General features: G+C 40.9%; 2 protein-coding genes across 6 annotated transcripts in view; both read left to right on the top strand.

Moving 5' to 3' along the window:
- Positions 1-423: 423 nt before the first annotated feature.
- On the top strand, positions 424-5,349 carry dhh (desert hedgehog signaling molecule). Its single transcript, XM_085145652.1, has 3 exons — positions 424-1,557; positions 3,645-3,906; positions 4,064-5,349. The coding sequence occupies exons 1-3, from the start codon at positions 1,249-1,251 to the stop codon at positions 4,867-4,869; spliced, it is 1,377 nt and encodes a 458-aa protein (XP_085001778.1). The 5' UTR covers positions 424-1,248; the 3' UTR covers positions 4,870-5,349.
- A 3,308-nt stretch (positions 5,350-8,657) lies between these two features.
- kmt2d (lysine (K)-specific methyltransferase 2D) overlaps positions 8,658-15,655 on the top strand; it is a 36,077-nt gene continuing 29,079 nt past the window's right edge. For 2 of the 5 annotated variants that reach the window (XM_085145379.1, XM_085145374.1), the window contains exons 1-11: positions 8,819-9,340; positions 11,639-11,721; positions 11,902-12,010; positions 12,098-12,300; positions 13,326-13,435; positions 13,522-13,684; positions 14,118-14,289; positions 14,423-14,537; positions 14,768-14,946; positions 15,045-15,322; positions 15,453-15,572. In XM_085145379.1, the coding sequence (XP_085001505.1) occupies positions 11,673-11,721; positions 11,902-12,010; positions 12,098-12,300; positions 13,326-13,435; positions 13,522-13,684; positions 14,118-14,289; positions 14,423-14,537; positions 14,768-14,946; positions 15,045-15,322; positions 15,453-15,572 (1,498 nt within the window). In that variant the 5' untranslated portion in view covers positions 8,819-9,340; positions 11,639-11,672. The other 3 variants (XM_085145378.1, XM_085145377.1, XM_085145375.1) reach the window with 3 other exon arrangements.

The following is a 15,655-nucleotide window of genomic DNA, read 5'->3' as shown; positions in this document are numbered from 1 at the left end:
CTTAGTTCAGGAGGGTCAGGCTAGTTCCCCAAACACAGGAAGGCAGCACTGTAAGTCATAGTCTGTGGGTGTCAAGGCTGGACACTTGTGCTCCATCTTTAGGTCCTCACCTTCAACTCTTGTCTATTTATAACAGAAGCATGAGTGTGCAGTGGGAGGGATGAGCAAACAGAGGCAAGGACGTGTTAGCTCAAAGCAACTCAACTGACAAGAAACTTTGGAAATTTAAGCTACTGTAAAAGCTTCATATGAATCCTAAATTTTGTGTTTTTAAAGCGTATTTATAATGAACATTTTGTCTCAACCAAAACAAACAAACAAACAAAATACTGAAATAGATTTGTGTATTATCTTTGTTGCAACTTTTCAGTTTTTTATGCCTAAACTTTACAGTATTTTGATAAGGGGGTGGGGTTCACGGTGTTAACATAAGTGGCCAAATGATGTGTTCTTTATATGGATGGTTGGATGGAGGCGTGTGCTGTCGCGGTGGGAGCGCGCAGAGGAAGGGAGGGCAATCTTGTCCGGACTCTAATAAGAACCAATGGCTGGCGCAAGGTGGCCAGGAGCGCTGAAACGCGACAAAAGACAGTGGACGAAGGAGAGAAGGAAGAAAAAAAAAGTGTCGGTAGAGGCATTACTGGATGGACAGCAGGGATGAGAGATTCATTGGAGCGTCCAGAAAAATCCCAGAGTCAGGCGGCTATCGGGCTTTAGGTGTGCGTCAGTTTGTGCGTCCAGTCCAGGAGACGGTGTGGGGGAGAGACAGAGAGACAGAGAGGGAGAGAGAGAAGCGGTAAGTGAGCAGAAATCCACCAAAACACCTGCGTCAAGACAGGATATCTGAAGATGACTCTCAGATCACAGGAGACGCACTGAAGTCTTCAAAGAGCCTTTGTATTTCCACATTTTCAGTGACCTAACGCATGCCAGACTTCAGCCAATCAGATCGCGCCGTCACCAAAACAGTGAAGCACTTGCTTGGTATTTTAAAACTTTTTTATTTTTTTAAATTAAAGCGAAACACCGGGATATGAAGTAACCTACGTGCCCCGGAACTTTATCAGTCTCTGGGCTAATAAATAAATAAATAAAAATAAATAAATATCACCTCTAATGATCAATGATTTGGAATGGACCAAGATCTGACTCTCATTCACTTGCTGTCACACACCTGGAGCTATCACACCTGGGCTATCGCCGCACACATTGCGAGCCACTGACTCCTGGGAGACCCGACCCTCCTCAATGAAGCAGTTGTGGTGGGCCCACCTGGCACAGCTCACCCTGGTTGCTGTGTGGACTTTTATATGGCTGGTCCAGGGATGCGGACCGGGCCCGCGGTACGGCACCCGTCCGAGGCCCAGAAAGCTCACAGCCATGCGCCTCAAGCAGTTTTTCCCCAACTTATCCGAGAACAACCTGGGGGCCAGTGGGAGAGCAGAGGGCAAGATCGCACGCAATTCTGAGCGTTTCAACGAGCTTGTGTCCAATTACAACCCAGACATTGTCTTCAAGGACGAAGAGAACACAGGCGCTGACCGCTTCACGACTAAGGTGAGACTGGTGTCGAGCTGGGTTAGAATAGATTTGTTTTATATGAATGTGATACAGTGATAACAGTGTTTCCATTGCTTCCCATGATCGCTTGTGACTGTTGTGTAGTAAGTCCAATAAATGCGCAAAGATGCAGCACCAGACTGACTCAGTGAGGTGATGCTCAGACTGACTTCCCTTTTCAAGATAGTTTCGTTGTTGGATGGTTGATCAGCTACATTTCCCTAAATGGACAAACTGCTGTTTGCACCTTCAGAACAAATCATATAATCCCAGTCATTATCTACCTGCACTTGCCAGTCTGTTAATAGATAAAAATGCTCAGCGCGGCCTGTGTAAGCTTTAACCAAACCCTACCTCACTGTTTTTTAAAGATAAGAGATAAGGATGTAATTCAACACTACCCTTAAGTGGCTGAGTTTCTCTACAGGAACATTTCCTTTTAATCTTTAACCAAAGTCTTTGTTATTTGAAATAAAACACTTCCCATGACAGGTTCTCAGTGTGCCCAGCAGAAGAAAAATCCAGGCAGGGCACTTAAATTCTTGATTGATTACTAAGGATAGGTAGCCAAATTTACAGTGTCTTGAGAAGGCAGTCAACGTCTTCACAGATTTAAGATCTGGGCGGCATTAAAGAACTTCCAAACTACCCATTTGGAATGCCACACTTCTGAATGTGAACACAAGCTCCATTCACACCCAGTCCACGGTTTTGGATACTATGGTCTTGTGTGATTGTTTAGGATATTAATCCGTGTCCCTTCTCCTCCCGTAGTGATTGTATGTGAGGGAAATCTGTGGTTGTATACGTGTGCCCTCCTGATACCAGTTTGAATGTGTGTGTATGTGTGCATGTGCCCCCTTTTTTTGCCCAGATGTGAAAGACGTTCTTTGTGCGTCATTTGGAGACTCGGAGGGGTCGCCTATACAAAATTCCCTCCTACTGAAGTAATGGCACCGTCGGAAAAGCGACTATTGTAGTTGTGACAATGAAATGCCTCTCTTCAATGGCATTGCGAGATAAATGTACCCAGTTTGTTTTCTGTCCCTCTCTCTTTTTCTCACTCTTGCTGTCACATTCCCAAGTCCGTGCCCATACATTCTTCCCCTCTGCCCTCTCTTTTTAGTCCCAACCTCAGGCCTTTGCTACGCCGCTTTCTTCTTTCCCAACTTTAGCTCCCATGGTTTTCTGTCACTTCCTCCTTCGCTGTTGATCCGTTGTGTATTCGAAATGAGCTTTACTGCCATAATTATAGGTTTTAAAACCTGCCACAGCACAAGTCACAAGCCGGCGCCGCTCAGTAGCTGCATGAGCGTATCACCTCGGATGCTGACGTCATCATTTTTCAGCCTGCTATTTTGCGACAATGCTGACACAGTCTGTAACATTATGGCCCACGGGGGTGTTAGGAGTCACTGTGCACATATTTGATCACATGTCTCAGGGGTGAAACTGAGAAACTCAAGTCTGGAACAATCTGGAAAGGCAGAGAATGGCCTTGATTATTCTGTCACCCTGTTGAAAAGGCCAAGGAATGTGCCAAACTGGCTACAGTAGGGTTTGTTCTTGTACTCTGATTGTTTGAGCAAGGTTGAAATGGCCTTTAGCAGAGTAGAGGAGGAACTGTGTGATGATGCCAACTGACAAACAATCAGAACCTGGGAGCTGGAGGCAGAGCTGAAATACTGGAATCGCTTTCTGCTGAGGCGCACTGAAATCAGTCTACGCACTTAGGTGTAAAAACCACATTTTTCTTTTTCTGCGTATTGTTAGAGAGTGATAATATTCACAAGTGTCTGTCTCTTGAACATCTCGTTTGCTGATGAGACTGAGTGACTTGGAAAATTAGGAACTCTTTAGATTCTACAGTTTCTACTTCTGAAAACAAACAAATCATCATCTGTTAGTTTGGGCTTCAGAGGAAAAATCACTGAGTCAAGTCAAGGTTTTTCTTCTGTGTTGCAATTTTTTGTTGTAGGTAGGCTGAGATGGGTGCTCATGCTGATATATTTGTGAATATATTTACAAGTTTACTGAAGTGCTCCAAAATGAATATCTGCCCTCTTTCTTATTCTGCCCCGTAGCGATGTAAGGAGTGCTTGAACAGGCTGGCTATTGCAGTGATGAACCAGTGGCCAGGGATACGCTTGCGTGTGACAGAGGCCTGGGATGAAGATGGTAACCATCCTCCTGGCTCTCTGCACTACGAAGGCCGGGCTGTGGATATAACAACGTCTGATAGAAGTCCTGAAAAGTACGGTCTCCTGGCCCAGCTGGCTGTGGAAGCAGGCTTCGACTGGGTCCACTATGAGTCCAAACATCGTGTCCACTGCTCAGTAAAAGCTGGTAAGTTTAAGAAGGTAGCTGCCATTAAAAGCCATGCTTGTATCGTTGAATTACTTTACTTCAGTGTGAAATGTATCAGGATATTTAAGTTTATAAAAAAAAAGGGAACACAATTTGTGTTTACTCATCTTGGCTTTGTCTGCTGATCCTTCTGCAGATCATTCTCTTGCTGTGGAAAAAGGGGGCTGTTTCCCAGGCTGGGCCCGGGTAACTGTGGCTGGAGGGATGCAGAAGAGCCTGTCGTCACTCACTCCTGGGGACAGAGTCATGGCCCTATCTGGGACAGGCCAAGTCGTGTATAGCCAAGTCCTCTTGTTTCTCCATCGGGATCAACAAAGCTGGTCTGCTTTTCTGTCTCTGGAGACAGAACATGGACATAGATTGGCCCTCACTCCGAATCACTTGGTCTTTTTAGACCCGCACTGCAGACAAGAAAACAGTAAGTACCAGCCTCAGTTTGCAAGCAGGGTCAGACAAGGAGACTGTGTTCTCATACATAAAGCAGAGCAGCAAGTGCATGCATCCCAAATCATCTCAGTTTCACTAACGGAAAGCGTGGGAGTGTACGCACCCTTGACAGACGCTGGAACTTTGTTTGTTGATGGCGTGCTGGCATCCAGCTATGCGCTGGTGGAGGACCACAGGCTCGCGCACTGGGCTTTCGGACCCCTGCGACTTCTCTTCTCATTCAAGCAGCTACTTTGGGGAGAAACCGCAGAAGAGCAGCAGGATACTGACATTCAAAAAAGTTGTACTAAGACTCCAATGCATGTTAGCACTTTGCCTGCAAAGGACAAAGCAGGTGTGTATGTGAACAAAGAAGTCAACGTGAGTGATGCCCTGAGGATAGAAAGTAGAGAGAAGCACTCCTTGCAGACGGAGACATCCGAGGTGCACTGGTATGCTAGACTACTCTACAGTTTTGGGTGCATTGTTTTAGACTCCGAGTCATTTCATCCTTAAGAACCAAAATCTATGCACACTTAATAAGTGCCATAGCCTACTGCTACGTTTATACAATATGTTAACACTTCCCATTTATTCCTTAAAGGATTGAAAAACACTGGAAATGCTTGCTAGCTTTTCCCCCTATTTTTGTAAAATAATCTGCCATAATGTTATTCATGCTAACAAATGTTTAAGAAACTGAACATAATGAGACTTTGAGCAAGTTAATATAAAAATGGTAATACCAAAGACTATCATATTTTTTTTATTTTTTTTTTGTATGTATTTTATGTCAGTTATATATGTTAAAAAAATAAAAATGAAATATATATTCTAATGAGACAAGAATGAAATCCCTGAAGAATAGAATCTTTATTTTTGTACTTTCTGAATCATAATATATATATAAATTTTCCATTTTATTATAATATCTACTACATGTGCTGTATGCTCTTGCTTGTTTTCATGTCATAAATCAAATTAAAATTGTACTTTTATGAAACAGCAGGCTACCTTTCTTTTCAGCTGTGGTGTAGATTGGTTTTGCATGTTAGGTTAATTGATATTTTTACTTACTAAACAAAAATTAGTTGCTCAGTGTGGAGGGGGGAGGGGGGGGATATGACAAGGAAATGATAGATTCCAGCACTTACAGTCGAGTTAATGTATGTTGTGTAACCCTGTGTGGAAACCCAGGTTAATGAAAAGCCCAGAGTACTTAATATTCACACAGTCTGCAAACACTCTGACTTTATCTCCGTCACAGATCTCTGCTTTTTTGGGAGCCCACTTTAGGGTTTTGTTTTTTATCATCAGGTTTTGTTTGTTTTTTTTTAATCGTATTGGCATTGCATCATTTTGCGCCACCCTTATCTGCTAACTGTTGCACATTACAATGCCACTTTCTATTCTGTTACATCCCGCTTGCGCATCCCACCCAAAAAATCTAGTCTGGCCTATAAAGTACAATGTGACTTCCTACAAAGACTATAAACATTACAACTAAACATCTCATTTTTTTACTAGTTTCAAGTAAACAAATGTTTTAAAGGTTCATAATAAAGTGTAGGGTTCTGTTCAGCACTAGTCTGAGGTTATACACCCCCCTTGTGGAGGAACTGATATCACCCCACTGAGTTATATTTGGTACCATCTAAATGAATAAATAGCAAACACTCCTGATGCTCTCTTTAATTTAGCAGGCCTTAATTTGATTCAGAACATTTATAATAGAGTATTATGAGTTAAAATGTTCATCGTAACCTATCAAATAGGAGGACTTTATGCTGTTTTTCCAGCAGACAATATGACAAGGAGAGAGCTCCATACCAGAGTAACAGGAATCTGAAATCAAAACCAGCTCAATATTAATAAGTCAAACCACAAAACAGGTGAAACTCTATGCGATAAAAGTAACTCGAGCTGTTTATTTTAACCGTCATCATTACTGTTATATCAGAATATATTCTTGTCTTCCAGTTCTGTTGTAAACATCTGTGAAGGTATTCCAGGGGATTATCCTTGAGATACAGGAGGCAGATGGGGGAGAGCATCCGCTTCACCTACCGTCCAATAGGAGAGTCCTGGTGCCCTAATACCACCCTCCCTCTGCATCTATCAGCCAATCAGCAACTATCTTCCAGCCAGTCTCAGCCGACCCAAAATCTAATCCAATCTTACTAAAGCTGAATGGGGAGTTAACTAATCCTGTCAGGGGGACCAGTAATAACCTATTTTCAAAATGGAAACATGCACTCTCCACAGTCGTGCACTGAAAGAGTCAAACAGAAGTTGAATAAATATTACCATTTGTAACAGAAACAAGTGTCAGTGAGGACTTTTCATGGCTACAAAATCTAGCAAAGGACATTTTTGCCAACATTCCTTCCATTTTTTTAAAAATTATCAAATAGATTTAAGTATTTTTATTTTTGTCAATGCAAATACCTCCTGACAACCATGGTAAAAATGGCTTTATTATAGCATACCACACCACAATTAATAAATTGTAATGTTTTTACAAAGAAACAACCCCCCCCCCCCCCCCAAACTCTTATTGGAATAAAAGGTCACACTCAGAAGACCATTCCTTATTTCTATGTGTTCACTCATCTTAAAATAATTTCAGCGGCTTAATCTAAACCCCGAGGTGTATATATGCCTCTCCACATATGAAATTAATGCATAAGTGTACCAGTGCAGGGTCAGCTGTGGATCCACCCCCTGCAGCAGGTGCATAATGCAATATGTATGATTGTCTTTATTTGTAGGTAAGGACCATTAAGAACTCAGATCACTCACATTAATTTCACAATTGTGATATTCAGCCGGACTTTTTTATTCCTTTAAAAAAAAAGTTACTTTCAGCTGCTTCCTTATTCACAAGAGGTCACCAAAGCACACATGTGTGATGTGGTAGAGTTTTTACTCCAAATGCCCTGCAGGAAGTTTTGTCCTCGGCTACTTAAAAATGTAGAGGTACAAGCAAGGTTCCTACTGTACCTGTAACAGTTGGGCGTTCTGCTCTAAGGCAGAATAAGAGTTAAACAGTAGATGATTAAACCTATGACCTTCTAGTAATCGGACCCACTGCTACCCAACCTAATTTCCTGTAGGTTCGTTGGATCATCTCAATGACTCTCGACCTTTACTTTGTGTTTATACAGCCTCAGGCCCCTGGTGTTTCAGCATGGGCTCAAGAAGGTGTGACACAAATAGGTCAATGTCTTGATTTAATTGGAGCTACACATATATAATCTTTACAGTTAAAAAATCCCCCAGAATGACAACTTTTTCACAACTTTATAAATAAAAGCTTCCTGTAAACAACTCTTTATTGTCATGCAAAGTTTATTAGATTGTCTTGTAACTTGCTGTCAGTGTCACAGCAGTTCTCAGGACAGCTTTCTTGAACCTATATTGTCCTGTGTTATCTATACCACTGTAGTTTTCTCACAGTGATAAGGCAAAAATAAAGAAAGAAAACCTCTTTGCCCACTAACAGGAACTGGGGTTTGGTCACCTTCCCTGACATTACCACTGCACTTTAACCTTATCTGCAAATCAAATTTGAAGTTGTATTACAATGATAAATATTTTAATGGAAAGGTCATACACTCAATGTGAATGATCAGATAAGCGATTTAAAATGTTTGCTTAAAGGCTGGGCATTTTAACACAAAGGATTATTGTTATTCGTCCTGTTTTGTTTGTTTGTTTGTTTTTACTTCTTCTTCTTCTTTTGATTCATTCTTCCTTGAAAGACATTTATCTTGCAGGCATATTGCAAAACAAAACAATGGTGTAACAAATTGCACGATTACACGATTTCAAAACGCGCAACATTACATGACCCGCTAAAAATGTATTTATTTATTTTTTAGATAATCGATTACGACCCATCGGCAATGGTCATCAGAAAAACAGAGGCGGAAAAAATTAATCGTTAAACATAATTAACACGTTTGTTAAATCAATTACAAAAATAAATTTGCACCACGACAAATTTAACATAATTGAACCCACGCAGATCGTGGCCCATCATTTAAACAAGCAAACCATTCATCAGCAGACATGTGCACAGCAGCTGTATTTCTTACAATCATAACAGTCTAATGAAAAATGGCCTCCCTAGATCCGAAAATCAAAATGACCTAATATCTAATATCCACCATATTTCACTGGTCAGCGCTCACCAGATTGAAATCTTATGTGGTAAAAACTATTAGCCTCGCACACGGTTTACTCGAGGTTTAAAAAGTGTAGTAGAAACTAGTATCAAATATAATTTCTGCCCCTTGGTTTGCATGAATTATTATTTTTGACGTAGTTGTTATTAGCTGTCACGGCTAGCAGCAGTTAGCCACTTGGCAGAACAGCCGTTTGAGGACGCGAAGTGAAGAAGAGATGCTAGTGACCCACACAAGGGTACCCATGCAAAGTTGACTCGCAAATTTAGGTAGATGAAAAGTCTGCGGTCGACTGACACCAGACGCCAAAAAATATACTTTTGGTGACTTGTCAACAAAGTTCAGCGCTGTCATTTTCGCACACACTGTTGTGGTGCAAACTTGCAATAGCTTATCACGACCTCGCGAACGAGATTCCAGAGCAGAGCAAAAGCTAGCTGATGTTAGCCATTCCAGCTAAAACCCTGAAGCAAGGAAAAGTAGTTAGTTTCGATTCGCTGTATGAAGCCGGGGAATCTTTACTAGACTTGTGTCTGTGGCTAACAGTTCCCCGGTAGCGTACGACCACACTCGACACAAAAGCTCAAGTTGCCTGTTAGCTAATGGCATTATCCATCTAGCTAGCAGCATCGCTCAGCCTGCCTTCCGCCGACGTGCACTTCCCCCCACTCTGACTCCAGCCGGCTAGCCGTAGCGTTAGTCCGGTACATAAAATGAAGCGACCATCAGCATTTTGGGACGCTGCGTGGCTCTGTGGATTTTGCTGATACATGAGGAGACGATATTGTTTTTGTGAGGTGAGCTGCTTTGATTATGGCTCCTTTAAACCTGTTACCTAAAGACACGCCAACCCTGACCTTAGACCGGGTGTTAGCTCTACAGTCGGTAGTGTTTAGCTGTTAGCTTCGAGTGGATGGGGGCTGTGTAATTGCTGGAAAACTAGCAATGTTACCTGGGAGCTAACTTTAGGTTGATATATGTTGCACATCGACTGTTTCCGCGCCATTATACGCAGTGTAGCAGGTTAACATTTTTAAAGGTATGTCCATGTTTGTGGGATTTTGTGTATTTTATGTAGTTTTTTCTCTTTCCAAGACTTTGCAGCTACGTCACTGTTGGTAGTTTTTAGCTTTTCCGTTTCAGCCTGCCGCCAGTGACATGGACATGGCAATTTTCTGGACAGAACCAACCCTTTGAAGTCGATGTTTACATTGAGAAATAGTGCTTAGCGCTGCAGTTGTTCAATTGTAAAATATCAGTAGCTTTTCTGTTATTATTTACAGTGACTGCAACAAATCGTTGTCGCTATTTGTAAAGAGTATAAACTAAAAGCAAACACCTCTACCCTTAAAGTTAATTTGTAACGTTAACACTTTTAACGTCAACTTCGCTAGCCAGGATGTTAAGACGTTAAAGCACTCGTCGTGTTATTACTTTTGCTTTACGTGTTAGTAACTGTATTATTGAGATAAAACATATATGTTATCCACATGAACTGAGATATGAGTCGAGTTAGATTTGGAAGATCTAGTTTGTTGTCAAGAAGAAAGCGCGTTTCTGGTTCCATCGAGTGTGTTTAATACGGACATGCAACGTTAACGTTTCATTTCGTGCAGTAGCTCAGTTGCTTTCTCCAGCTAGCAACGTCTGTGCAATCTGCTAATGATGCGCACCACCAGGCAATATGATAGTACTTTTAATCGCGTTGAGTTGAAATTGTTTGGGAGTTTTTTGTTTTGTGTTCCCACTAATGGGAAAGAGGTGCAAAACAACCCCGGGTAATTTTGACAAGGATTGAAATACTTTTGATACTTTGTGCTGTATTAAATGCGTTAAATTCGGCTTGTAATAACTGATGCTTCTGTGCATGAACCACCAGAAAAGCCCAATCGTCCTCGGGCTGGGATCCGCTTCCACCTGCCCCAGTGAAAATGAAAAGAAATCATTACCAAATGGGTATGATAGCGTTAACCCGCAGGAAGGCTTTTTCCTCAAGTATGATGGCACAATTTAGATTTTGTAACTCCTGAAAAAACGCTCTTCTGTGTTTGATTTGTACTTTGAAGCCATCGTCACGTTATTTGCCAGCATCGCACTGATGTCGATTGTGCGGGTGTCTATTTCGGTTTTGCGATCATACTTATAAATCCTAGCGAAGCTGTAATATAGCAAAAACATATGGGCTACTACGCGAATTGAAGTTGTCCGACCTCGTTTAAAATGCCTGTTAAGAGCTTTAAACGTTACACGCATGTGAATGGGTCCTTTGATTAGCTATGTGGGTAAAATATGGTGAGGCCCTCGTTGTTTGTTTTACAGTATTTTTGTTAATGGCGTGAACCTCGCAGCGGAACTATGATGCTAGCGACGAGGTTCTGCACGAAAGGAGCCCCGCTGCAACAGGAAGCTCCACACACGGAAGTTGTATGTTCTTTGTGTATCCCGATTTATGGTTGTTTTATTTAGCAAAACACCATTTTAGTTTTAACATTTCGCGCTTTTCCACCAAAACTGCTTGACCGATTTGGATTATGAATTGCTGGGTAAATAACTTGGGTTGTTAAAACGTTGTCGGATTGATCGTGCTCTTATAACCTTAACGCTGTTTTTACGAGTTTGCGAAAAAAGCTCGATTGTACAGGGATAAATACAAGGAAATTATCTTAAAAAAAGAGGGGGAGAGGGGGGGGGAAGAAACAGCAGGCAGTATTTATTAGTTGTTTTGTTGGCTTTTATGTAAAAGTGGGTTTGGATGCGTAGAGTGTGCATTTTGTGATTTAAGATGGCTTTTTATGTTTAATATGTTGGATTATAAACATTGGAGTTTTCTGTCTCAGCAAGTGAGAAACTGGAGATCACTTAACTGTTCAGTTTTATATAGGAGAAAATAAGGAAAATCTTTCGGGTTTTTTGTGTTTCATTTTCTTTTTCTTTTCTCCACATTATGTGATGATGATGATGACATTAGCATTTTAAAATGGTATGCCCAGTTTTTTTTTAAATTTATTTTTTATTTACAGTATTGTGGAATTACCATAATAATTACTATGACAATGATTTGCAAACTGGTGCTAGTTTACATTTTTAAATTGCAGATCTCTGTCAGGGAGGTCAAAATCAGTACGGGGGATGGACGAGCAGAAATCAAACTGCGAAGAGAATGACTCTGAACCAACAGGTAATGTTTTCTTTGCTTTCTGGACTCTCTTCTGCACCTTTATGAAGATAATGGTGTGCTTTTTTACCTTTAAGCTGTGGCTACCATTGTGAATAAGGGAGCTATTTGTGTGTTTCATGCAATTATTCTTAAGATTTATTTAAAAAAAATTTGCCTTAAACATTTTTTCCTTTTGTCTAGCTGATGACAATGCCACTGCAAAGCAGCTTGTCTCTTCTGACGGGGAGTCTAAGGCCATTCCTGCTGTGGAGTCGTCGAGTGCTAATGCAGCCTCTTCTAGCACATCTGTGTAAGCCCTTTATTATATAATAAAACCTGCTGTGCTTCTTGCTTTATCCAAAGAAGGTGCTTTCAACAATTTCTCACCTGTGTACAGAGAGAGCGTTCGAGCCTGTGCGCTTTGTAACTGTGTGGAGCGGAGTCTGCATGGACAGCGGGAACTGAGGCACTTTGGACCATTTTCTGAGCGGCCAACCCTCAAGCCATCAGCTTCCCCACTGCCACAGCCTGGAAATGATGACCTGTCTTCCATTGGATTTCCTGATTCGCCTTGTCTGACAGCACTCCTTGATGACTCAGGTTAAAGTCTAAACAAATAAATACACACACACACACGTATATATATTTATTGGGGCTGGGCAATATGGTCTAAAATCCATACCACGGTATAATTTGAAGCATGTGTGGTAACGATATATATCGCACACACTTAAAATCCTTTAATTTTCTCAAAAATCGACGGTGTGCCTTATGTATGAATTCTGGTTGTGCTTACTGACCTCGAAGTGATTTTACACGGCACACAGAAATCTGTCAAAAATGTTTTAGTACAACTTTGGTAAGCTATGAAGGCGCACCGCTTGATGGATTGCCAGAGCATTAGTCAGGAGCCTTGCGGAGTGATTTGGGTCCAAAACTCCGTCTTCTTCAGGTCCCAAAGTCAAACGAACACTACGGCATCACTGAGAGTTAAAAACTGTCTAAATACTTTCATCTTTAATAAAATTATCAGTGTTGCGACTTTACCAGGTGTAACAATTAAGTTTAACATCCAGGTATCCATGAAAACAGAATTTATTAAATTCAACGGAGTTAGAACTTAGCAGGAACTTAGCTCGCTAGTTTCCACCTAAACATGATATACCATGTTCTGACTGAGAGATTTCTGAAAAAATGAAAACGTACAGCACTGCTATCACTTCCGACATAAATGAAGATAGAAAACTAAACAGCAGTTACTTTTGTAGGGTTACTGAAGTTGGACTAGCTGGTATATAACGATGTCCTATGTGATCGCTAGCAAAACAGCTACATTAGCATAACATTAGCACAGTGAAATTATCGCGGTAGAGTGGTATAGTCAAAATCTCTAGTGTTGGCCAAATTTATATTGTTTATACTGCCCCAAATAAATTAAAAAAAAAAAAAATTATATATATATATATATATATATATATATATATATATATATATATATTTAAATACTATATTTAATTTGTGTTACAATTATTTGAAACATGTTAGGTTCTATCTACTAGAGCACACTGATGTAGAACAGAGGTTTGGTTAGATATTTTACTAATGTTGGGCTTTATTATAAACAGGGGGATGTTGGGTTCACCACTGGTGTGCAGTGTGGTCAGAGGGAGTAAAGCAGACAGAGGATGAAGAGTTGGAGAATGTGGATAAAGCTGTTATCTCAGGGACACAGCGGGTAAGTGTAGTTTGATTAACCTGGATTAGATGTACTCGATGAAAATATAAAGACAAACCAAACTTGATACCCTTGGCTTGCTCCAGATTTGCGAATACTGCAAAAGGCTGGGTGCAACCATTCGATGCCATGCTGAGGGCTGTTTGCGGTTCTACCACTTTCCCTGCTCAGCAGCCAGTGGATCCTTCCAGTCTATGAAACAGCTGGTCCTCCTCTGTCCAGAGCACATAGATAAGGCAGAGGAGTTGGGTAAGTGAAACAGAAGCCTTTGTCAGAATTGTGATGACTTTCTTATACAGTGTCAGACTAGGACTTTACACACATATGATGTCCTGCTGCCAATCAAACAGCAAAAAAGTAGAAAAGCAGCATATTGTTTGGCTTGGATATTTGTTATGCTCCATGTATATCTGGCTCATCATCTGTGGACTAGCAGTTTAACAAGACTTAAAGACGTCTTTATTGTTTAAAATGTCAGCTATCTGTGTAACTTAATTTCTTTTGTCTACTTTTAACTTGTCTTTCTTAAAAACTGAAAACTTACTAAAATGTAAACAAAACATGAGAGTTAAGTGCTAGCTTCATACCTTGTTGAGTCTCATGATAATTTAAGGTGAACTGAGAATATTTTTATGAAACTTATTCATATGGGTTTTTTTTTTTGTTTCTTTGTTTTATGCAGCTGGTGAAGAGTCTTGGTGTGCAGTATGTGACTCAGCAGGCGAGCTCACTGATTTGCTCTTCTGCACGGGTTGTGGTCTCCACTACCATGCAGCCTGTCTGGAGATTGGAGCCACACCTATCCAGAGGGCAGGATGGCAGTGTCCAGAGTGTAAAGTGTGCCAGACTTGCAGGTGAGTCTAACAGTCTAGCATCGTTCCTTTTTTCTCAGATGTGTGTCCTGTTTTACTTTGTTTTTATTTTAACTGATTATTTTATTTGAATTGATTAAATCTCCCTTTTCCACTTATTGTTACTTTTTCTTAGACAACCAGGGGAAGACTCCAAAATGTTGGTATGTGATGCTTGTGATAAGGGATACCACACCTTCTGTCTCCAGCCAGCCATGGATTCTCTTCCCTCTGACCCATGGAAATGCAGAGTAAATCCTTTTTTCTTTTTCTTTTTTTAACCCTCTATCTAAAAAGATTTCCGTATATTGAAACTGGACATTCACTTATTTAATAAAACACAATCTTACCTTATTTTATCCAAATTGTTTCTGTTTAAAAAGACATTGGTAAAAGTTTTTTTTGTTGTTTTTGTTATTTTTTTTTTTCCCCTGTCTGCTTTTTTTGGGGTAATTTTGCTCTATAATCTTTATTCTATTAGAGGTGTCGTGTATGTATGGTGTGCGGAGTCCGTGGACTAGTGCTGCCAGGCTCAGCCCAGTGGTTTGATAACTACGCCGTGTGTGAGGGATGCCAGCATCACCGCAGTTCTATATGTTGTGTGTGCAGCAAAGCTGCCAACCCGTCTGTTGCTTTGCAGTGTTGCAGCATGTGCCACAGGTTAGTTTAAAATATAACACAGCTTGCCATGATGTGTGACCATGTCAGTGTTACGATCATTAAAAAAAAATAAAAATCTTAATAATCTTTTGTCTCAGATGGGTTCACAGTGAGTGTAGTTCAGCGGGGGAACCCCCAAAAGCTGAGATCATTTGCCTGCTTTGTAAGGAGGGTCAGCGGCAGCCAGTTGCTGAACCGTACACAGCAGACACTCAGACCACAACGTCCCTTAAGGAAACTGAAGGAGACATTAAATTGGTGGAAATGCCAGTCCAAATGGATACAGACTTATCAGAAGTGACACCAGGACAGAAACACACATTAGAAATGGGACAGGCTAAAGATGAGGCTGATAAAGAGACACCTATGGACTTTGGTAAGTCGTTACTGTACATTGGATCAAACTTAAAAGAAATGCCTGTGATTTGCATATGGCTGTTAGAGCATTTTGTGTGTGTGTGTGTGTCAGCAATGTTTTTATTTAGTTTAATTATTTTTCATTTTAGGGATGGAGTTTGCAGCTGTTCAGGCAACAAACACTGTGGAGAGAACAATGAAGGGAGAGCCACCCTTACCAACAGAAGCTTTTGGTTCTGAGGGACCAGCTCCTCTGCTCGAGTCTACAGGTAAACCTGTCGCACGATAGATGTACTATATATGAACATAAACACCAAGCAGAACTTGATTTTTTCCGCCAATGTGCTTTGTT

This window comes from Neolamprologus multifasciatus, chromosome 20 (genome assembly GCF_963576455.1).
Source record: "Neolamprologus multifasciatus chromosome 20, fNeoMul1.2, whole genome shotgun sequence".
Taxonomy (NCBI): domain Eukaryota; kingdom Metazoa; phylum Chordata; class Actinopteri; order Cichliformes; family Cichlidae; genus Neolamprologus; species Neolamprologus multifasciatus.
This window is presented reverse-complemented; position numbering and strand designations above follow the sequence as displayed.

Coding starts and splice junctions, on each gene's coding strand:
- dhh (XM_085145652.1), top strand. CDS start 1,249: ATGAAGCAGTTGTGGTGGGCCCACCTGGCACAGCTCACCCTGGTTGCT. Junction 1,558..3,644: donor CTGACCGCTTCACGACTAAG/GTGAGACTGGTG, acceptor TCTGCCCCGTAG/CGATGTAAGGAGTGCTTGAA. Junction 3,907..4,063: donor CCACTGCTCAGTAAAAGCTG/GTAAGTTTAAGA, acceptor ATCCTTCTGCAG/ATCATTCTCTTGCTGTGGAA.